A 25,888-nucleotide genomic window follows, 5' to 3' on the forward strand; every position below is an offset into this window, starting at 1 on the left:
CGATATGGACCAAAAGGCATTTCCTGATATATTTAAGCTGAATATTGATATATGATATATATCCCGATATGTTTATCGCAAAGTGAGAGCAAATGTTCAGTCAAAGTCAAAGTCAAATATAACATGTCACAAGTAGTTTTAATGAAATCGTTTATTTAAGTGAACATAAATACTGTATAATAATAGGAGTACCTTTTTTTAAAATCAAAGCTCCGTAAAGTGCACATTTTAATAAAAATGTCTTAAATAAAAATAGCCTATGAAATAAAATAGGTAAATCTTTTTCTGAAATAAATATATTAATCTGATAAAAAAAATAACAAACATTACAGAAGAACTAAATATGAAAAACCTTAGTAATGGCAGCATTTACATAAAAAGAAAGAAAAAAATTAACTATATCGATATGATATGGTCTAATACCATATCACATTTAAAAATATATCGATATATTTTTTATATTGATATATCGCCCAGCCCTATGTCAAATTATAAAATTTTAATAATAACAACAGAACTCTTCCACACTGATGCAGTAAAACTACTGTACCATGCCACATAATTATAACCAATAAGCAAGAATGAGCCACATGAGAGTCACATGGTAAGTGATAAATTGTTGAACTCAATACTAAAATAGGTTACCACACAGTAAATACAGCAGCAAATCCTTCAAACAATGTGTCTATTTAGTGCACACATGAATGCAGACATAGTGTGAGTTGAAGTGTAATTGAGTGACGAACACCGTGCGCTGTGTGATTAGTGCAATGCACTAATTCATTAACATGCTATCTTGTTTGAATTTAGAACACTGATTTAAATGGATAAAACTCCACAAAACAAATCTGCAACATTTGCACAAAGCTAAAACATAATCAATAAAAATGTTGTGTTTTTATTATTATTATTATTTTTTTTAAATGAACCTATTCACTCAACCACTCATTAATCATCTTTCAATGTCCAGTGAACATGAAGGGCCACAGGGTTGGCTGGAGTTTGTCCCGACACACACATCACCAGTCCACCAGGGAAAGACACATTGAACTCCGACCGATGAGCAATAGCTTGGGTCCTGATGTTGCAGGAAGAACTCATGCGAAAACATTTGCATAAACACATATAAATAACTATCTGACCTTCTAAATAAAATTAACATTATGCTTGTAAATGTCAGTCAAACAGTAATTGCATTCCTCCACACTGCAAAAAAGCCAACTTGTATTTTTTGGCCTAAAACAGTGATTTAAGTTGGTAAAACTTGGAAATATAAATTATTGACATTTAGGGCAATAATGTAAGTTAGCACAACAAAGGAAGCCAGTTGTCTGCTCAAAAACAAGTTTGTGAGTTGTTGTTACTTATATCTTTAAGTTGGGGTTCAAAACAAGGGACAATAGTTCTGCTAACTCTTATTTCTTTGTTGTGAAATGCGGGGAAGCGGTGAAATTCGCTCATTAGCGAAAGTTAGCGGCTAACTGATGCTCGCGGCTAACTGATGCTAGCGGCGCTGCTTGTTACAGCTACAAGAGTAGCCATTAGCGTATCAATGCTAACTCAAAATTGTGGTCGCAACGTTAGCTGACATTTCATAGCAGCGTTACAATCGTGCCAATTCAGCACATTGCAGAAGTTAGCAGAAGTAAGGATTCAAAGTTATTACAATTTAAAGTACAACTTACAGTTGAGTTGACAAAAATCTGAATTCAGAGTTGAGCAGACTCAAAAACAAAACTTAAAATATTTAGTTTAATTGTCCAACTTAAAATTTTATCGAAGTTTGTTGCCTTGAAATTTTGAGTTCACCCAACTTTTCTTTTTTTTGCAGTGCAGGTCTATACAAGTGTAATCAGATACAGCACTTTAACTTCAAATCTGTGACAACTTGAACGCTTCCTTTGCAACCTCAATCGTGCCGTCATTGGCTTATGAGGAGCTAACGCAGGAAAGTCCAGCCAAACTTCACACTGTTATCTGAATATAAATTGGCTGAGACTTCAACTGTTTTACAGTCTGAGGTTTTCTAAAGTATTGCTGGAAAATCTGGAGCTGTGAACTGCATACTTAGAAAGCCATAAGCCCCAGAGTTTTGCAATGCAACTAATAAAGGTCCTTTTAAGAAACCCGGCCTCCTCTCAGCCATAAGCCATGTGCCAGGGGAGTATCCCGGCCCAGATCTGAGCCGCTTCCAAAAAAAATCACGTAAACAACTGGATCAAATGTGTCAAATCCTACTCTTCCTGCTCTTGATCATTTGGGGAAATGGCTCTGAATTGTCTACAAACTCGATTCATGTTGCAGTTAGGAGAGGAGAATGAGTCTGGGAGCTTCTGTATATTTGATATTCAATCCCTTCACCCACAGTGGGGGTAGGGCTGAGCACAGACGTGGGTCAACGGCAAAGGCATCTGCATAGCTGAGAATTTTCACATGTCAACTCGAGGGAGCTACTCTGGGATTCCAAGCATATTGCCCGCAAGGAAGTCTACACCACAATATTGATACAGCAGGTAACTGATGAAGACGACGGATGATCGCTCTGGAAATCAATCAGTGTGGACTTTTAAGAATTGTTGAGTTATAATAGACTGCTGTTCCAAATATTTCTTAGTGCAATGCTTGAGTGGACATTGAATGTTGATATTCATGGAGAAATCCTGCTCTCAATATTATTTGTGTGAACAGATCTACACATTGTTTATAAATGAGTAATCTGTAAATGGTACAAAAGTGTGAGCTAGATAAAAATCATTGAAAAAATAAACACCTCGGGTGGAGGAAAACAAATTTTCCAACAACTTTCTCTCATTAAAGATTGTGCAGAAAATGTAAATGATTGGAAATTTAAAACCCAATTCTCTACATTCTGATCACCTGCACTGTAACAAATTATTCTGTAGTCATTTCATTTTACTTAATATATTTGGTAAAATGTATTAAATATAAATGTGTCCTTGATTTTGAGGCAGTTGTTTAAGTAACTTTAATATAAAAATGTTTGAGATAGAATCTACTTATTTTGACCACATTAAATATAATATACATATATGCATCATGAATCGTTTTAGAATCCCACCGTAGCCCTCTAAATCTTACGGAAGAGGTTTAGGTCCAGGAGAAAAAATAAGGAGAGGAGGACTTTTTTTTTTCATTGTGCAGTTTGAGAATTCAACTTTTTGAGTTTAGTAAAGTTTAGGGTTTTTTTGGTTTTATTTTATTTGCACAGTTAGAATTACATAAAATGACAAAGATAACATATAATGTAAAGTGCAGGCGGAGGCAGAAAACCCAGATGGGCTTATTTAAAGCCTCCACCTAAAATTTCATAGTTATTAGAAAGTAATAAACTGATAATAGAAAAAACATATGTATAACATCAACAAGTTATAATGACAATAACAAAAACAAAAACAAATATAAGTTTTTTGAATGTGCGATAAAGTATGTGGGAGTTATTAGCCAAAACGCACTTTCCTTTATTATAGCGCCACCTAGTGGTGGAAATTCAAGAAGACAATAGATTATAAAATTTTTCGCCAGGTGTGACTTATATTTAAAGTTTCATGAGTTTTGGGGTATGTTCAGGCAGTGAAATATGCGATCATTTGGGAAGAAGAATAATAAAAAGAAAAAAAAGAATAATCATTCGAAATACAATAGGGACCTCGCAGGTCGTTGCCTGCTCGGGCCCTAGAAATGAACATGTTAGAAAAAGTGTATTTGTGTGTGAATTAGAATTTTAAAACAGCAGTTAAATGAGCTTTTAGACATCTTTTGAAGCATTTTACAGAGATGGAGTCCTTTGCCAGATGGAAAAAGGTATTCCATAATTTGGTCCCCCTAAATTAAACAATAAATTGACCTCTGCATGTCAGAAAGAAGTTGGAACGATCGTTACAGATTTGTTGTTCCCGTGTCACCAAGTCATCAGAGGAGCATTGTTTAGAGAGTTATGTAACTGCAAGCTACAACCAGATTTTCATCAATGGCACAAAATGAGCAATAACCACAATATTTAAGGGTGTAGTAGTCCTACAATTCCCCTAGACATAAATTAGCCATTATTTGTAGTAGGCTACTACTACTACTATTGTTTTGAGAAAATCTGCTTTCATGTCATTTATGTGATTTTTTTTAGACATACGTATATTAGATGTGTTGAGGAGAATCAGGTCGTAGCTGCAGTCTACTTAAACTCAAAAAGTTTACTTTATTCATGACATTTGGACTTTTTTCTCCACTTCCTATTTCAACCTTATTCTCTCAGTGCATAATGAAAATTATTCTCCTCTCATTATTTTTTTTTTCTCCTACTCTGAATCAAATCGTGAGGTGTCCTGAGATTCCCACCTCTAATAAACACAGACTGATGCTCACTGTGTTACATTTACATTAATAAAAATGATAACAGCATGTTACTTATCACTAATTTAACAAAAGAAAATATGAGCTCATAGAAAGACTGTGCGCCCTTACTTTGAAATGCAGAAATCACATCATTGGCAGGACATCATGTGCTGTTCGAAAAACAGCCGAGTGATTAAAGTGTTTTTTTGTTTGGACCAATGAAAAGTTTTAACAGTGTAAAATACAAATCCACAAGCAGAGAATTGAGATCCACAAATTCCTGTTCAAAAATTTAAAAAATCCTTTTCATGTATTTGTAAATATGTTTTATATATTCACACTCTTCTGTTCACTCACTTTGCAATTTGTTAATTGATACAAATAAACCAATAACATTTCTATTTTTGAAAGCATTCTTATTTTACAGCATTTTTTCACACCTGAATAAAACTTTTGCACAGTACAGTATATATTTTTTTTCAATTAGTGTAATTTGTTTGTGTATTTACAGATTTATATCTTCAAAATATTTTTGTGAGTTAACAAGTCTTTTTTGTATTTGTGCAAAAGGTTTTTATATATACAGATTACACATTTACCCCCTGATATTTCACATGAATAACATTGAAACAAATCTATCTCCATAGATAATAGACATGCTCGACATATTTCTAAGTAGGAAATAGAAGCAAGTGCGTCTTATCAAAGCTTCACAGAGGAGAGGCGGTATGTGTCAAATGTTTGACAGCCAGATGTGACTTCTCTGAGATAAGCATCGCATGTCGCATGTTGTGTGTCATCAGAAAAAAAAAAAAATCTTGACATGCTGACAATGAGAAGATACTTTAACTCTGATACTTGTCAAGCTTTTTTAAAGATGCATCGTTCACAGGATAACAGCACTACCTAGCTCATTATAAATGCGTCATCGACTCGTCAAGGTTACAAAAAGAAAAAAAAGTTGACGTTGCCACTGACTCACAGGCAGAATGAAGATCTTTATGAATGCTGAGGTTCACAGGGCAGAGGCACCATCATTAAAATATGTGTTAGAAGTGTAACCTTTTCAGTGAGGTGTAAAAGTGGCATTGAGTTACACATACTCTACCATTTTTCAAGTGGAAAAGCTTAGAGAAAAAAAAAGCAGAGGTCACGGTAAGTCAAGAAAACAAGCCCTTTCCTGAGTCAAACACAGCCATGGTATAACCTTACCATGCTGGTGAAACTGAAGACTCTCCTATTAACACACACGTTATGAGTCTGACTCACAGGCCCTCTAAAAGCGAAGCAATGTGTCAGTCAATACAGGAAAAAAGTGGCACAGGAAGTAAAGGAGAGAAAGCTCATGAAATTAGATTATTCAGCAGCTATCTCAGGAATCCTCCCAGCTACTGTAAAGCTCTGCAGTGAAATACAGAGCATAATGATGCGTGTGTGAAGGGGATTTTTTTCCCACTACAAGTTGCCTCTGTGAGACGAATCCCATGCTGATCCCAGGAAACTTCGGGCAAACATGTTAACTGACCAGTGACGACAGCGAGTGACTCGCAATCTACAGCGACAAGCCATGTACAGCTGCTGATACAGAGTTTACACCTCCATGCTGCTTAAATCCACATTACGTGCTGTAAAAGTAAATTGCAAAACAGGATGTCTCAAATCTGCCAACCACATAATCTCATTTGGATGGAGAAATTACATTTTAACCAAGGTGGGGTATAAATACCATGTGTGCACTAAAATACTGCAGCTTTATAAACTACTGCTCTCCACAGTTCATTACACACAATTACATGATACTCTGAGTGGAAACATGTTATTTTAGGTGCGCTTCAGTGTCTTCATGATGTGACATTTTACTCAAGAAGGATTGCAGGCTCTATGCGGTTTAAAAGCATATCGATCTATACATTAAAAGCTTTCCTGGCCCGTTGTCACCACTCATAACTGCTAATCCACTTCCAGCCTGCACAGGTGATGAATGTGTATTGTTCTGGGTAATTTTCCACACAGTGTGACCATATAAAGTAATAGAAGCTTTTATATACACCACTGGTCAAAAGTTTTAGAACACAACAACTTTTCCAGAATTTAATTGAAAATGATGCAGTTTAATGTCTCAGTGTACTCTGAAATTAATGCACATTTGCAACATTTAAAATTCTTTATTGAGCATGATAGTGTTTTGAAATTAAAAAAAAGATTCAGAATCACATTTTATGTTGGACTAAAGGACTAAAAAAAGACACAAAATGACCAAAAAAAGACACCAAAAGACACAAAATGACTTAAAAAAAGACACTAAAAGTCACTAAATGACCAAAAAAGACACAAAATAACTTACAAAGACATGAAAAGAATTCAAAAATGGACAAGACTCCATAGAGTTAAGTTGTTAACCCATTTCTTGTTCCCTGAAAAAAGGCCTACTTGTATAATCCTGAAATGTACATTATTTTTCAGTTTCGGTTAACCTTACCTTTTTTTTATTTACCTCTGGCAGTTCACCACTTACCTTCGTACCCTTTCAAGCTGTTCATTTGACTTGAACTGCTTGAATTTCAATAAAAAAATTGAAAAATTGGGGTGTTCTAAAACTTTTGACCGGTAGTGTATAACAAGACCACGAACATAAGGCCACTCACAAGTGAAGCAAGCAGACAAAAGTATTGTAATGACTGTCATTACAGCATCTTCTAAATGGTTGTGATTGGAGTGTTTGGTTAGTGTGAGACTTTGCCTAGCAATTTGTTGTGATCCCCTCGGAAAAAACAATAAAATTGTGAGAGTGTCACCTGATATAACAAGGTGTTTAAAATGGTCTTTTTTTTACATTTTACACAGTAAGAACGGGGCGTGAAAATGGCAGCTGCGGCCGAGGGCTGGGCGATATATCGATATAAAAAATATATCAATATATTTTTAAATGTGATATGTAATTAGACATATATTACACATATATATTGATATAGTTAAAATTTTCTTTCTTTATTTATGTATAAATGCTGCCCTTACTAGGGTTTGTCATATATATTAGATATTTTGTAATGTTTGTTATTCTTCTCTTATATAAATATATTAATTTCAGAAGAAGAAAAAAAGGAACTGCTGTTGTTATACAGTATTTATGTTCACTTAAATAAACGGTTTCAGTAAAACAACTTATGACATGTCATATTTGACTTTGACGGAACATTTGCTCTCACTTTGCGATAAAAATATAGAGATATATATCTTATATCGACATTCAGTCTAAATATATCGACATATGACTTTTGGTCCATATCGCCCAGCCCTAAGCTGGCCTGATTGACACCATGCAATCTTCCAACAGTTCAACATTGTAAATAGGCACCCACTGTTTGCACTAACACCAGTCCAAACTGGGATTAGCACGACCAACTGGTATGCAGTATGTTGCAGCAGGAGAGTGGGAATAAGAACTGGCATCAAATGGTGCTGAAGAGAATCATCAGGGATTCATGATTAGTCACTTACAGGAGAAACTACAGGTGAAATGAGGCATTGTCTTATTAAATGTGCTAACTTGCATATATTTCTAGAACAGAAACATGTACATTAGATGAAGCCGGGTCAAATTTCTTATTTCATTTTGTTTCAACTGTAAAGTTGAGCTAACTATACAATATCTTTTGAATATACAAAAGGAGTTGATCACAATGAAAAACACAGAGAATTATTAGTTGACTTTGCTGTTCCCCCTCGGATTTACAAAGGGTTTTAGCATCTTTCAGCTCATTGTTTTTGTTTTTTCAAAGCTCCCAGACTTTGAAAAACTCCTGGTTTAAGACAACAGAAATGTGCAGAATGATAATATGAAAAAACTATTTCATCACAACACTGTATGATTCAGTCATATAACTGCGGCTGTTTTTGCAATAAAGAACAATATTAAAATATTGACAAGCTCTGCTAGCAAGCTACATATATCATATTATATTGCTGTACAGCCACCAGCTAAAAGTAGTAATTTCATAGTTATCAGTACTACCATTAGACAACAACAACAAACCATTATTCTGTAAAATGTGTGAAGCTGAAATACAAGTAGAGATGTGAAGCAAACTAGTGCCTCTGGTTCTGTTTTCAGGAATCAGTGAGATGTGGGCAGACAGCCTGACTCATGTTTAGTAACGCTATACACAACACACTCAGTTGAAAACATTGTGAAACTTGGAGAGCGACAATAAAAGATGAGTTGTTGCTAGAATCAGTGATGACCAACTGTTTATCTTCCCTTGAAATGCAGCTGTTTAGGAGTACTGTAAATTTGTGACGAATGGAGCAGTCTGATGTGGATCCAACTAAATTGTCTTTCTGTCTTTGCCTTTATACAAAGAGACCGATATTTCAAACATCAGAAACTCCCTCTACCTAGTTTTACTCAATGTCTTTAGTTAAGATTTTATTTTATTTAACCTTTCATACTCTTTGAAGTGAGCCCCAGACAATGAAGCACGCACAATAAACACTATTAAAATCCTCCAAACAACCTGCTCGGCTATTATCATCAGTATCAGTACACTGTAATAAATGATTCTGTAGTAATATATTTGATAAAATGTATTAAATATAAATGCCTCCTTGATTTTGAGGCAGTTGTTTAAGTAACTTAAATATAAAAATGTTTGAGATATAATCTACTTATTTTGACCACATTAAATATAATCTTTATGTGTCTGTAATTCTAAATCAAGAGAATTTTGAATGAATCCAACACAATAGAATTAGTCCGTTTTTAATTCACAGGCACTTCCTGTTAAGTTGTTATTAACTCAACTTGTAACGTAGTTAGATTTAATAGATAATATTGTGTGCAATCTGTTGCCTAAATTTTATTGAGTTGCTATTGTTTATCTTTTTTTACAGTGTATGCTGCACTTTGCAAAGTCAGTGGGAGCTCCCGGTTGGATGAATATCATTAACTCTATGCCTAATTAAAACGAAACTGCTTCATCCTTTTCCCGCCTGAAGGATTACTATCAAAGTCACATTATCCAACATACAAATATGCCACAACTTCCTTGGGGCTAATTTCAAGTTCACTGCTTGTTTTGTCTGTAAAGCTGACCAGTGTGACAGCTTTTAACCGAAATATTGTTCAGAAATGGGCAGAAATTCAATAGAAATAACGAGGCAAAGCTAAAGACTAAATACCTGAAAGTCACTAGTTTTCTTGATTTTTTTACTCAATCCCCTTTGGGTATAGATAGAACATTCCCAGAATATAGCATAATTACTAGCTATTAAATGTATTTATCCCAGAATGGGGAAAAAAACATGCTTGCCAGCACATATGCCAGATTATCAATGAGTATTTGGTCAGTTTGTTTGCTTTTTCTGGTGTGGATTTGGTGGATTCATATGGCCAGATGGCCCGTCCTTCCTTGGTCTTTAGTTTCCCCCCATGCAAGAGCTCATATTTTATCCAGTTAAGCAACAAAATCAAATCACAACTCAAAACACATCTGTTTAAAACTGCTTATTCCCTCTGGTCACAATTACCCTGTCCAATCTATCTTTTGTATTGTATTGTTATTAATTCTGTGTATTTTATTGTGTTTTATTGCTGAATCTTTTCTATCTTTTTTGTATGGTGTCCTTGAGTGCCAAGAAAGGCGCCTCCAAATAAAATGTATTATTATTATTATTATTATTATTATTATTAACAATTAGAAATCTGCTAAACAGATCCACAGCTGCTAAATTTGAACTATCTGGACAATGTGAGAAAATAAACTGTTAAGAGCACTGGGGCAGTGGGCTGTGATTGGAAAATTAACCATCCAATCTGTCAAAGTGACCAATGTCAATACGATAAAAGCCTTTGTGACGCTCACAAATCCCGGCATAGATTGGTTAAGCCAAGCATAAAACTCAACACTAATGGATTTCTTTAAAGGAAGCGTAAAATCTGTTCAATGTGTGTATACTAAAAAAACAAAAGTTTCTATTTGTATCACATGCTTTTGGATGGGTTTGAAGAAAGGCAACAAATCGTGGTTAATCTTGACACCAAGACTGCACCTTAATGCTTAATCCTTGCTGACGCACCTCCTACTGCTCCTCTTCTCACACTTGAGAGCAGTAAAGGTCATATAAAGTCTGGACATGCATCACCCACAAACAAACAAAAAAAAAATCATCATAATAATAAAAGGACCCTCACACTGCAGAAAACGCCGTGTTGATTATATCTGTTGTGTCGGTATAACTGGTGGCGTGTTTTTCCTCTAATAAGAGGAATTAAAATTGACAGCCAGATGGCAGAAATGTACACCAAGATGAGCAAATTGGTCATGGCAGGGCTTTGTTGTCCCTCCGTGTCTTAATGGGGTCTGATAAGAGAGGGAACCAAGATCATGGCCACGTACAAACTGTTTGAACTCTCTGAGAATTAAAGCATCAAAGTTATATAATTAGATAGCTGGTGTCAGACAGTTTCACAGGAAGAGAAAATTTAAATAAAATATATCTTAAAACCCCGTGTGCCATATTTGATTACAAAATATCTCATTCATACAAAAGGCCCAGTTAAATCGTATCTCTCACAGTTAAAGAGGCTATTACCGGTTTCACTTTCATGTCACCTGCAATTTTCTGAAGAAGCGACAATTTGTTTTTCAAATGCTAACGAATCATTGTCGCTCATTCAATTGGAAAACAACTCAATTATTGTTCATGTGCTTGAAAGATGTAGTTCAGGATGGGCAATGTGGACTAAATGCGTATAAGACTAATTATGCCATAATTATGACAGCATTAATTTGTTACCTAAGAACTATAAAAACCAAAAAATTGCAAACATGTCCCATTGAGCCAAATAAATTTCATAAAACCTTTCTAAAATCTTTTAATTTGAAAAAAATCTCTTTAGTGTTTAAGTTAGGGCTGAAAGATTTGGAGAAAAAAATATCTAGTTGTGAGTATTTTGACTGATTGACACTTTTATTACTTTTATTTATTATTATTTTATTATTGTTCTCATTTTAATTGAAAAATATATTAAATGATCATGTGTTGTTTTTTTGCACAAATCTGTACCAAACAACAAGCTTTTTGTTAAGCCTGGAGAAATCTCTACAGCATCACAATACTCTCTGTGCATGATACTGCACAGTAAGTCTAATTAAAAGAGAAAACATTTTAGGAAATGCTTCATTTACAAAATGTACAAACTCATACAAGAGTGGGAAAACATTATCATATGTCACACTGGAGTTCAGTTAAAAGAGCATTCAAAAAATAAATTTCAATATTAAAGCCTGTTTCACAAATGCCCCAGCAGCTCACATGAATTAGTGAGAAGTAATCTGCTGCCCCTAATTACCAGAGACAGATTGAGTTGAGATTATCCTGCACTCTAATCTGTATTGTGAAGTTCCATTGAGGGTAATTTGAGATGAATAAAGCTACTCTGAAACGTTATTCTGCGGGGCAGTGTTTGCTCTTTTAGGGCCATGAACTCTAAAGGCTTTTAAATTATAAACTACATTTTTTTTTACATCATTTTGAAGATATAAATTGTCATATTGCCCAGCCCTAACTCAGACCAAAAGTGATGCATTAGAAAAGGTATTGTTGGACCCAATAATCTGTCAACTGAGAAAATCGTTGAGGCCTGAGCCCACAAATTAGTCTTAATGGATTTATGGGAGTTTGGGAGATGTTCGTTCTCCCTCAGAAACAAGGATGCTGCTTTTTGCTGATAAATGCAGTTGTTAAGTGCACTGAAACATATTTTTTATTCATGTTTTTTTAAATGTACTTTTATGTTTTTATTCATAAAATTATTTAGGATTACAAAACTGGATTTTTAGTAACTTTTTCATGTTTCTTGGGTATTTTATCGCATGCAAAGCAACAACAATGACAACATGATATCGGCAATATCAAATATCAGCCGACATGCCCCCTAAATATTAGCATAGGTCTTTGAAAAACCCAAAAAAATCTGTCTTTTTGAAACAGTAGTCTCTACTTGTGATCCTGTTCTTTGAAGCATTCAGGTCCAACACAACATTCAGTAGATTAAACTTAATCTAGGAACTACAGCCACATTAAGGGAACCAAGCCACTGTTTCTCTGCAATTTCTGGTCTTAAAGTCCACAACAGATATTTTCCACATCTAGTCAAACTAGTCAAAACTGCCTCTTGTGCACTACAAAACATGACAGTGCTCACAGCGCTGACATAATGCTTGGCGACGGCAGGCAGATGCAGATACAGCTCTAGACCTTCCAGTGAGGATCCAGACACGTGTAAGTCATCACGGAGGAAAACACAGTCATGAGGGAGAAATTAAACGCTCACTAAGGTTCCTGAAAGCACTGCTTCCGCTTAATAAATGTAATAAGGGAGTAAGTGAGGCAGCCAGTCACACTGAACAAAGGCTCTGTGAGGTCGTGCTTTGTCTGTGAGCTGTCACTGCAGCATGCCTGCTGAGGTGTAAAACACAATGAAGAGACTCCTTATCTGACCTATCCTTCAGATAACAACCAGTTCATAGTGTTGTACTGCAGCACGGTGATACCAGTCATAATTTATATGCTGAGCCTCTGGAAAGTTGCACCGTCTTGTAGTTTGACAACTGTACGTCTCGATTTAACGTGTATTCTTTCTTTAAACAGAGACACAGAGTTTCCACTCCCAGCTTTGGCTTTCAGAGAAATCTACGTACCGTTTGGTCACAGTTTGGAAAAAACTTTTTTGTGGAGAGGAAGACTAAGCAAACATCAAACTTAAAAACGGGTAAACACCGTGCACAGACAGAGCCTTTTAACGACTGAATGTTGAATCAGCTATAAATACACAGCAATGTTATAATTGTTTTCCTCTGCCATCTAAACCAATGAGCCTAGAGGTCCACTGCGGTACAGTGATGGACCACATCACTGGGAAAATGCACTGTACCTCAGAGCCTGGGCGAACTGCCTGTTGAATGCACAACAGCCTCAGCCAAAACACACAGAACCAACTTGGTGCGCAGCTCTGCCTGCACAGTGTGTACGTGTGTGTGTCTGTGCATGTGTGTGTGCGTGTGTGTGTGTGTGTGTGTGTGCGTGTGTGTGTAGCAGGCCCTCTGGATACAGCTATGGCAATATTTGAGAGCCCAATTATAAATCACAATGTCGGGCAACAGTAAATCATTACAGCTGTGAGTCAGAGAGGGGAAATCGTTCAGGTGCTACTGGAGATATGGATGAAATATTCTTGCTTCTGTTCAGTCAGGTGAGAGCATGAAACAATCTGTAGTAAACACAACGCTCTGCCTATTACAGGAACTAGGTTACCAGGCGCTGCTTTACACAAACACTGTGTTGTTGTTACTGTGGGAAGATGCATTTAATGGAACAAGAGTGTAATCACCAATCACAGCTGCTCAACCCCTTCAGCTCAGTCAAATATGTCAATACAATGTGTGTCAATACGTGTCTTTGGCAATTTGAACTCACATACAAGTTAACCTGTGGTCACTGTATAATTCCAAAAGACGTGTGACATGCAGTGCAGGGGTAATTAAAGGTGTGGAGAGGATGTGGGGGCAAAGCTTTAGACCTTTTATTCTGGTGGTCAATATCTTTCCTTAAACTCAAACACAGCCTTGAAGAGGAACAACCCACATTTTTTTTTCTTTTATACATGTTATTTTGATAGCCTCAGACAGTCCAGAAATATGAGTAAACATAAGCAAATCTCTCCCAAATCTAAGGACTATAAAACCCTGTGTGCCATATTTGATAACGAGATATCTCATTCATACAAACAGCTTCTCTTCTGGTTCGTACGCCCAATTTTCAACCGTTCAGGGCATTTCAACCAAGAACAAATTAGTCTGATACCTGAAAAGATTGTTGATTACAATGGTTCTTGTTAAAACTGGTGGAAATGTGGGTTGGTTCAAAAGATAGCACCACAAATCCTGAACAGAACCAGATCAAGAACCAGAGCTAATTTGGTTGAAAATGTGCTTGAGAGGGAATGTTCTGGTTGCATTTTCTCTTTCAAAACTGAGGACACTTCAATAGTATAAAGCTCAAAGATTTATAATAAAAAGAAAACACACAAAATCAGTCTCCCATTCATTGTCAATGAAGCAGCTCCAGACTTTACAGTACCTTGTGACATTACAAATTTGAGACTTACTTCTCCTGTTTCTGGCTTTGAGAGAGTAGCTCATGTGGCCAAATATTGACTGAACTTTTCTAGACCATGGAAATAACATAATAAGAAAATCTTTGATTAGTTAGTGTTCCCCTTTAAACTTGAACACATGCACTACTTAAATCATGATTTGCAAGAGAGCAGGGGGTGACTTTTGCACATATGACCAATATGCACATTTAAAGTAAAGTAAAAATTCATCAAATGCTCTCCAACATATCCTCATGTGAAACACTTGGATCTGAACAGTTGCAATAACAGCAGCTTTATGCCTGCTCTGACAGGCTGTCAGTGATGTGTGTACAGAGGAGGCACCACTGGACCTCTATAGCTCACAAATGCAACATTAAAACAACATTCTGGTCACTACATTGGTTGTATATTCATTGAAGAAAAAAAGACTTACCAGGCATAAACTGCTGAGTAGTGAGATGAGAAGAAAGTCCAGATTGTGGAGCAGCAGAGCGGATCCCATCCCTGACCTGAGGCAACTCTACCTTCAAGAGTCCTTGTGGGGCTCAAACAGACGCTGATGATGCTCAGATGAAATTATAAAATCTACTTAACTCTCTTCAAAGTGGAGCGAGATGTGTGTTTTCACTCCATCTGGCCTCTTGATGCTTACGGCGGCTTGTGAAATCATAACTCTGTAATCGCCTCGCTCTGCCCTCGATTTAATTTCCTATAATCTACTATATGCCCAGGCTCAGCCCGCTCTCTTTATTTCTCTGCATCTGTCTTTTTTCCTCTTCTGAAATTACATCCACATGTCAGAACTATTTATGTCGCTCTCGCTCTGCGGTGGGAAGTTCAAATGATTCTTTGTAGGGGAAGAAAACCAACGCTGTATTTTTAGGTCTTTTAAATTTCCCCTCAGACTAACTTAAACACTTCAGTATGGAGCTGTGCGCCTTATGGTTTATTCCAGTCCTCTCTTCCAAAATGTTAGATCAGTGTTGGACACAAATAAGCTCAAATGTAGGCTATATCACTCCATCACCAGTCGCTGCTGAATTTCACTATTTATTTCCCTGTGACTCATGTCACCATCAACATGCAGAGTGAAGCAGCGGGGTCTCTGGCAGAATTTACCATTTAACTATATAAAAATATTCCTGTGACAGAGCAGAGCGTGATATTAAACTTTTCATAGATTGGTCTGCGTGATTTTTGCGTGCAATGAACGCGCCGCTCCGCTCCGCTTTCCTTCCTCTTTACTCATGAAAACACAACATGGAAATGTGTCACTTCACGTTATTTCAAGAAACCGCGTTCAACTCTAACACAATCTAGCAGCTACACAGCAACTGAATGTATGAAAGTCCCCAAACGAGCTCTGTTTACCGATGGTGATGTAAAACAGCTCAAAGAAAGCGAGAGAAACGCCAACTTGGCTTCAAGAATCTCTACTTACTATCACGAAAGCGCCAAATTCACCCTGACGGAGTGACACTTCGCAACGCCTGAGTGTTTTCTGCGCAAAGTAAAAGGCAAAAAAGTTGAAGTTTCTCGTGTTGGGAAGCGTCTCCAGATGTGGCAGGCGGCAGGTCGTGTTCAGTAGTGAGTATGTGGATGGAAAAGGGGGGGCGGAAAGGAGGCAGGTAGGGTGGAGCGTAACAGCCTCTCATTGGTGCGCACTCTCTTACGTTGGAATAAACCACGACTCCGAAATGACATATTTTCTCACCCCTCAAACAAACTCTACATTCAACAGATCGCAGGGCCTTTGCCAAACCACTTTTTCCCCCTGCAGTCTCTCAAAAGTTGCATCTAGTAGGATTGAATTACCGAGACATAATGCAGGAGACGTCCGTTTTTATCTCAAACACCATCTGCCGCTTTACTGTAATTTACATTAAAGCTTCAAGAGCGTCTACTTTTCACATTTCTTCACTGAACTTTGTAAATTAAACAGTCAGTGGATGGTTGAGCGTGTGAACAGAAAATCCACATGTCTTTTTCATACATTTATATGTGACACTTGTGATCATGAGCTGTTTTACTTAACTCGTGTTTTGTTGACTTTGGCTTCACGTCTTTACTGTTTGAGCTCCCACAGCCACACACACAGCAGTGCTGTGTGTGTAATAATAATAATACTAATTGCAAAAGCAACCAATTTTTACTTCAATTCCTATCTTTTCCTTTGCCATTATTAAATCCAGTACAAAGCATTGAAAGTGGGCAAAGTACCTCAAAGCTTTTTTTTGATTATTACACTAAATAAGAAAGCAGCACGTTTAATGAACTGTGCACAAACAATTATGGATTCATTTATTTTGCCAAAAAAGTCATTCACTGACAGACAAAAAATCTGTCAGCACACACAGTTTCTTATGTTTGGAAGTCTAATGCCTGTTAGACTTCACATGCACCTACATATGTGTGTATGCAGGTGTATGTGTGTGTGTGTGTGTGTGTGTGTATATGTGCACACATTTTAGGAGGGGATTTGAGAGGGGTAGTGCAGCAATATATTTATGTATTTATGTGTGTATGATAGTGAAATAGTTCAGATTAATTGAAGTGAAGTTGTCTGGTGCTTCCTGCCACCCACCCAATGTCAGCTGGGATTGGTTACATAAGCAGTTAAGGATAATAAATGAATGAATGAATTAATAAATGGAGTCAATAAAACAATGTTATCCATGTTCTTTGAGCTGTTAGATAGCTACAAAACAGAATATAGCGTAGGTTTAAATTAGGATTATCATGAGGTGTGTCTTTTTTCATGTTGTGCTGATGTTCCCATTTAATATGTGGCCTTTCTAAATCTGAAGGCTTTACTGCCTGCTGCTCCAAAGCCAGTGATCAGTGTGATGTGCTCTTTAGATAAACTCAATTGGAAGATGTCCAACTGCTTGAATACAGAACTGCCTCTCAAACAACAAAGCTGAAACTTGCTCCTGATTGATTCTGCAGACATCCACAACACCAGTGCCTATTCTAACTCTATTGTATTACTGTGTGGCCTCAATAGTTAACAAGCATTTAACAGCAGTAAACTGAGTTAAATGTTCCATCTATTAAACCATGCAGGGCTGCAGCTATGATAGCAGAATAATTGCGTAGTTTAGTAATCACCTCACAGGCTCTGCTGTTTGTAACACAGCAAGCTGCAAACAAAGACACACTGAAATAGCTGGCATGAAAGCTTTCACCGTTGACATGCAGTGATGGACTGCTGTGGTGAACTGAGACTACATATGCATTATCCAGCAGAGAGAACGATGTTTCAGTGGCAAAGTCATTCACTGCCATATGTTACGCACACACACACAGAGATGCCACAGATATGGCACAAAGTAACTGAAGGGCCATTTATCCTCATGTGGAATCTCATGTTGCTGACAGTATGACACTAGAATTTTTAAATCGTCTGCACTTATTACATTTGCTGCAGCCTTATGTCAACACAATGTGCACTGAAATATTAATAGGCAAATGTACATATTTAGCATTCATTAGCAGAGCATGGAATATTTGGTTTATATCACACTATAATGTGGTTGAAAGCTGTTATAAGTGTTGATTAATGTACTTGTCAACAGCTGTAACTCCTCCTGTGGATGCCCATATAGACATCAGCAAGATAAGAGAGGCCATCTACATGCAGTGCAGTACACAGAGAGGAACAAAACTGTAAGAAAATATAAGGTGCATACAACAGGATGCAGAACCAGGTACAAAGCAAGATACAAGAAAAGGCACAAACACAGTAGTGCAATGTCAAAAAATATATAGAAAAAACATAAATACAAGTAGTATAAATTGTAAAAAGTGTAAAGCTGTTTTCGACTTTGTTACAGTGTAAACCACTTCAGCAACTGCTTAAAAATACTAGAATGACTGACTCACTCCCAACTCGTCAAATACAGAAGCTTAGTCAGTGGACTTACGCAGAAAAAAATATCGCTCCAGGTACCGTTTTAAAGGAGTCCGAGAGGGCGTGGCTTTTCAAAAATAAACTTCCCTGTTAACAGGGTAGGTTTGGGAAACAAAACTGCTTGGTTCATGCAAAATTACAGAATTATTTACAGAAATTGCAGCTTCAAAATCATTTTGATACTACACTGACATCATATGGAGAATGGTGACTCTGTCATCCTACTTTGTGAACAAAAGGCCTGTCCCTGCACTTGGTAACATTAGTGAGAGGGTACAATTTCCCGGAAGAAGTGGCTCTGTGGCACTCACCAGCTATGTCACTAATTTTACTGAAACTGGGTCATATTTTATGGAGAAAGTATTTTCTGTTTTTCCCTCTGCTGCCCCGATTCTTGGTGATTTATATCTTTCCTGATGGCCTGAAAGCTTTGCTCAAAAATAGAAGCAAAAATGGAACATAATAAGTAGTTGTTAATTCGGTACATGAACATGTTCGGCATAGTGCTCATATATATTTTCCATTTTTCCACTTCCTTTTCTTCCCTTCTTTTTTTAACAGCGCATGCATCTTTCCGAGGTCATGCTGTTACTGTAACACATCATCAGCCTTAATCAGCCCGGGCTTCTGTCTCATCAGGAATAGGTTATTCCTGGGGTGAGAGTCAATAAACAATATGAAAGCTGTCATAAACAGACCATACATTTACACATCCAACATGCACAAAGATTGCACCCTACTGCTTCTCCACAGGAAACTCAAAATACTTGAACTGAAGATGAACAGAGACAGTGTTTATGACATATGCACAAACTCCACTACGTTTCCAATCTGTCAGGGTCTCTCTTTCACTCTCGCTCCTCTCATAAAAAAAAAAGCTTATCTTCTTTTGAAACATTCTCTCTGAAAGGTTAGATGTGCCTTCAGGCCAGTTACTGTATCTCCATGCCATTAGCCCTGGTTATGGTACTTATCTCTGCTTATGGTTATACTCATTTTTCTACTGTGCAACCCCTCCCTGCAGCTACCACCATCACATTATCATCATTATCTCGCCATTCATCTGGAATGATAAATATGTTGTTAGCATGTGACAAATCAAATACAGGGAACAAAACAGACGAGAGCCTATTACCATGGGACTTGTAAAACACATTAAGTGGTAGAAGAGGTGTTAAACCATCAAGGTATTTGTGGCAGCAAAGTATATAAAATGGTGTTGTCGGTATTTCCTTAGAGAGAGCTTCACAAGCTGCCAGTCCCACTCGATAGTGAATCAATAAGTAGATGCTTCTTGGATGCGTGTATATGAGCTGAAGGATGCACCAGGTGTCAATGTGTTTTCTGGGAAGTGAGAAATTGGCGATCCAGGGAGTCCAACATTGGTTCATACCTTAGATATAGAGTCTGCAAGAAATCTAGCAAATCTAAATTGACATAAAATAGGAATTTGTATCCATTTCTCTTATAGCCTCACAGGTTTTTTTTAGATTTCTTCCTTGACCAATAACTGGTTTATCGACGGATGTTATTCATGGGCTTTCTCTGTTATTTTTGGTTGTTTTTTGGCTTCACAAAATCAGATAAGCAAGCCAGCATTCACACCCTGCATCTAAGTCTGCTGACATATTCACTTTGAAAGAATGAAGGAATATTATGTACCCTAAATATCTACTAGAATGTAGACGTGGGGACACTGAAACCCTATATCTGTGTGACGCATTTCCCAAAAGTCAAGTAAAACCCCACATATAAATTCAAAGCACATGTATGTTTTGGACACATGATGGTTTTCATGTGTGATTTTTTTTTTTTTTTGCACTATACTAATGGTTTCATGTAGCACTTATGAAGATTTCTATTTATACTTTTAAGCTTGATCTTTTCCATATGGACATTTATTTAACTTTTCCACCCACATTTTCACCTCTCCACATAACCCTGACAAAGGCACATTCAATTTGCATGTGAGAGCTTTACATTTAAAAATACAATTCATGGGAGGATAAATATTATCATGGGAAATTCCACATGACCGCTACCGTGCCTCAAAAAGCACTTGGAATCACTTCTTCTTTCTTTCATTTTTTATAATTTCCATGCACTTTACTTGTGGTTTGTAGACAATAAACGTCACATACAATACAACCAATTTTCTTCCTTTGTCTCCAAACAATTGGTAAGATCTCCCAAAGGAAGCTATTTCCTGTTGGATCAGGGTCAGCTTGTCCTCTCTGAAGCAACTCTTATTGACTTGACAGCTCACCCACTCAGGTCTCCCAAAGGTGCACCATAGAAATAGAGTTAAGGAACAAATGTGGCCAAAGAAACTCCGTCCCTAACACCCTGACACATGGGTTACATACACACACTGCCGAGGTGGACGTCTTATTACAAACCTCATTCTTCAGCCTTCATGTCTGAAGCTATTGAGGAAACTTTGATTAAACATATGGTTCAGAGAGATAAGGGAGCGCAAAGTAACAAATGGCTTTAACTGACCTCTATACAACTGAAGAAAAGCCATAATACCAACAGGTGTCTGACACAGACCAGCTTTTAGTCATCAAACAGATAAAACTCTCTTTTTGCAGACAATGGATGTCCAGCAAAAACGATTGACTACATATGTTGGACAAACTACAATTAAAATACAAATACAGTGAAAGTAAAAACATGCATCAGTCAAGAATAATATGTTTCGTAATGTTTGACTGTCAACAATGTCCAACAACAAATTCCTAAGTAACCAAAGTATTTTGCAATAAGACAGCAGTGGAAGAAGAAAAAATGCACTCAATCAAATACAAAAGCAGAGCTGGGGAGGTTGTTTTGCCGTACAATTATAATTATAGTACAGTCTCCATCAACAGATGGTTTCTGTCCAGGTTCATTTAGTAGCTGTTCTGGAGCTTTTGGGCTTAAATTATTAGAAAAATCTAATCAAAAAATATATATAATAGCTTCTAAACCGAGATTGTTTCATCAAGTATTTTTTCAAGATCAAGAGTGAACTTTCAAATTCTCTTTCAATTAGTTTTCATGTACAATACTTACAAGGAAGCACTAGTAGAAAAAAAAATAATCTGGGGATCTATTTTCTAAGTTGTTGTTGTCTCTCCTAGGTTTGTGACTTAAAAACAGGTGAAAAAAGGTTTGTCCAGTATAATCAAGTGTACAAAACTAAAACTTGAGACCAATAAACAAATGCAAACAGTATTATCAAAGTAACCTAACATCCGTGTATCCTGTTTCTGTGTCATCAACATGACCTAATCTCTTCACTTCCAGCTACGTGCAATATTTTAATTTTCCAACTACCTTTATAAGCTTTACAAGCTCCCCCTCAGTATCAGGGCAGCTGAGTCTGTGTATCATTTTAAAAAACTTTTAAAAACCCACTTGTACAGACTGGCATTTGTGCAATGATTTCTAACGTTCTTACACATATTTAAATTTTGTATCCTATTATTTTTGCTTGTTCACTGTTTTTGATGATGTTCTGTTATTTTTTGTTGTAACTGTTGTATTGCCTCCATGATAATGTACTTTGTAAAGCACCTTGTAACAATGGTTTTGAAAGGTGCTATAGTAATATAGTAATAAATAAATAAATAAATAAATAAAGCCTGATCATGTAGTTTTCCCTACTAAGCTTAGGGAAGTATAGTTCTCTAGCCTAAATGCAACAGAACGTCCACCGGTAGGGGGCTAATTGTTTTTAACTCTCCTGTGGGTCACATGTAAGGGTTGGAGCACATGCATATATGGTCATATGAGTTCTAAATAGGACTCAGAGGTGAGTTCCAGGTGGGTTTTAATTTCTCTGTGAACAGAGATTTCATATTTTCATAAAATAAACTGAGATACTATTATGTTATATGTATGATGTTTTATATCACACTGTACCACAGTTAGATACTATGTGAACATTTAAAGTTTTGGGAAATTTTAACCCGCGTCACCCCCAGAGTCATTAAATTTCAAAGCCCTTTGCAACTAATGAAATCAAAAGATAACGTGCGGCTGTAGAGGCTGGTGGACAAATATAATGGGACAGAGCAGAGACAGAGTAGGTCATTTAACTGATCAATAATAAACAGCAGCAGCGGGATCGAGGCAGGGATGAACAGCTGTCATAATAGACTTGTTTGTAATATTAATGGTGTCTCTGCACTGCATGGATCACAACACAGAATGCAATTTTAGATAAATGAGTGTCCGTCACAGTCACTTGGCAGTTGGCGCTGGTGCCTTGCAGCAAGGGCGTTCTGGTGTGTGGTGGGCACTGTGTGCTGGAGAGAGGCCGCCCACTACTCTGCAGAGTCAAATTCACAGAATGTATGTCTCCACGAGGATCAATACGTGCAACACACCACAATAGATCCCATATTGCTTCTAATCGACTCATGAATAAGAAAGCTGAACAAAAGGGGAGAGAGGTGATATTGGCGGGTGATAACACAGAGGACAGGGACAGTGGAGACATCATGAGGATGCTTGTATACAAGGTTATCTGGGGTAATGTCAGAATGATTCAGTGATGTTGCTCAACAGTTTGTAAACCCATGTTAAATGAGATTTTTTGAAAATATAGAGAGGAAAAAAATCTATTTAAAAAGGTTAGGATCTGGCCAGTGACCAAAGGAGGGCGCTGTGGCTCAGCTGTTGGTGTTTGACAGCAGAGACGTCGACAACTTATAACTTAGGCCTGCAGTCTGACATCCTGCCCCTGTTAATAAATAATACTGCTCTAATTACCTTTCAGAGTGTCATTTTGATGCATGAACTTTCCAGGTGCAAACACAGAGGATACATGCTGATCTTAGAGGTGTTTTGTGAAAGAATGAAACCAAGAACTTTTCAAACCTCTGTAAACTGTGTGTCTTCTCTTTGCAACCCACACACACTCACTCATAAACAGTATAAATGTTGTTTATTAAGGCTAAAATGTTTGATAGCTATAAAAAATGTTTTAACGGAAATCCAGCTGTGAGTCCCCCCCCCCCCCCCCCCCCCCCCCCCCCCAAAAAAAAAAACAGTGTTTATATTATCTTTACTAAGTAAGAATTCCTGCCAAACAACATGGCAACAGAGTCTATGTTGGAGTGAAGCCTGTACAGGCTGGCACTGCACACTGAACTGGATACTACATCGGGTCCTAGCTGGACTGGGGACAGTTTAATTACACGCTCACGCACTTCACTGACTGCCTTGTGGAGTTGATAATGAACACGTCACATCTACCAGGAATCCAGCTGCTGTATTAACCACCTTATTAGTTTTAGCATTGGCTTGGACACAGTATATCCTGAGTGCTGGTAAATGATCACAGTGGAACAGTGTCGCACAGCTCCACAGAGAGGTAATACACAGCCATAGGGGTGTTTCTGTCTGTCAATGTAAACTACACAGCACTCCGTAAACTCACTACTACAGTTTAAAATTAACAAATTGTAAATAAAAGGTTTGACCCCAAATTGGAACCTGCTACTGCTTTCACATTGATTGACAGGTCTGTTAATGCAGGTATGCACATAAGACAACAACTCCCTCTACACTGCAAAAAAAGAAAAGTTGGGTGAACTCAAAATTTCAAGGCAACAAACTTCGATAAAATTTGAAGTTGGACAATTAAACTAAATATTTTAAGTTTTATTTTTGAGTTTGCTCAACTCTGAATTCAGATTTTTGTCAACTCAACACGATTGTAACGCCGCTATGAAATGTCAGCTAATGTTGCGACCACAATTTTGAGTTAGCATTGATATGCTAATGGCTACTCTTGTAGCTGTAACAAGCAGCGCCGCTAGCATCAGTTAGCCGCTAGCATCAGTTAGCCGCTAGCTTTCGCTAATGAGCGAATTTCACCGCTTTCCAGCATTTCACAACAAAGAAATAAGAGTTAGCAGAACTATTGTCCCTTGTTGTGAACCCCAACTTAAAGATATAAGTAACAACAACTCACAAACTTCTTTTTGAGCAGACAACTGGCTTCCTTTGTTGTGCTAACTTACATTATTGCCCTAAATGTCAATAATTTATATTTCCAAGTTTTACCAACTTAAATCACTGTTTTAGGCCAAAAAATACAAGTCGGCTTTTTTGGAGTGTAAGACATTCATGTTTTTCTATGTTGTTTATACTATTTTAGGTCAAGATTTGCAGTAAATAACCAGAAACAAAACTATATTCTAATAGTGAGCAACTGAGAAACGTAAAATGCTGAGTTTAGATCCAACTTTTTAATCATCTTTGTGAATGTATCAGTATTCTGTAGTTGCAAGATATATTTATTATATTTCTGATGAATTCTAATTTCAACTTTGTTTAAATCTATGATAGTTATACTCGCATAGTGACAGTTGTAAATTCAACAGAACCACACTAAAGCTAGATATATGTTTTTATTTAAATAAATGATAATATTCATTATTAACAAGATTTTATTTAAGTGGCAAAACATCCATCACAATGTAAAATACCTCCAATTAAAGAAGCATGATTATTTAATATCGTTTTGCATAGGAACAGATGGAGCACAGGCAACTGGAGGCAACTGTAGTGAACACTGCACAAATGCCTTTTTATGGGCGGAAATAAGAGAATGTCCTCCCCCCAAAAAAACAAGGTTCGCTGTAGAGGAGGATTAAACAAACACAGAACTTTGACCCAGTAGAATGTTGTCCCAAAAGTCCACTTTCTTGTTATGTACAGCAAGCAATTTTACTTTCATGGCTATTTCACATTCTACAACATGTTTTACATCACTAATGTAACTTCTTTACATCCAGTGTAAAGTTTGCCTGTCAACTGTCATATCTTAAGCCTAAAAATTTTGTAGATTTCATGCTACTGGGCAACAAGATCTCCAACCTAAACGATAGAAAAGGTTGTTTGTGAATACCAGCCATAAAGCATAGAGCATAAAAATAGCACACACATCAGTATACATACATGTACAGTTTGGGTTTGTAAAAAAAAGAAAGAAAAAGGCTGTAGTTTCGTTGAATTTATGCTACAAAACCACTGATCTATGTTTAGGTCAAAAAAGTTCCTGGCAAGGCATCAGGGTTAGGGTTAGGGTTAAAAGACAGTTTAAAAAGTAAAGAAAATGTATGCAACTGCCTGAAGTGATGAAGTTCTGTTAAGACGTGGATATCGGAAGTGACGTGATGCACAACACGTGAAGCACGGATGATGTTTAAATCACATAGTTTACTTTTGTTTTCACATGTGACATGAACCCCGGTCTCCTGGGTGAAAGTCCGGGGTCTGTTCGACCCATCCACCACCACTCCCACACACCCCGAGAGAAACTTCCGTGTTTTTCATCATTCATAAATATAAGAGGGTGGGAGAGGACAGTCTAAAAAGTAACTATGGTTCCTGTACAAACAGCCTAAGGGGGCATTTTTGAGGGGAGACCAGTCTATACCGGTCAGTGCGCTAACTTAGGAAATGCT

At 37.1% G+C, this 25,888-nt stretch overlaps 1 protein-coding gene across 1 annotated transcript in view; it reads right to left on the reverse strand.

The window, feature by feature from the left end:
- Positions 1–16,081, reverse strand: part of pth1r (parathyroid hormone 1 receptor) — a 66,367-nt gene extending 50,286 nt beyond the window's left edge. The window contains exon 1 of the mRNA XM_059344549.1: positions 14,943–16,081. Coding sequence (XP_059200532.1) covers positions 14,943–15,011 — 69 coding nt within the window. The 5' untranslated portion in view covers positions 15,012–16,081. The remainder of the gene's footprint in view (positions 1–14,942) is intronic.
- Positions 16,082–25,888: the final 9,807 nt, after the last annotated feature.

Source organism: Centropristis striata, chromosome 11, assembly GCF_030273125.1.
Source record: "Centropristis striata isolate RG_2023a ecotype Rhode Island chromosome 11, C.striata_1.0, whole genome shotgun sequence".
NCBI classification, from domain to species: Eukaryota; Metazoa; Chordata; class Actinopteri; order Perciformes; family Serranidae; genus Centropristis; species Centropristis striata.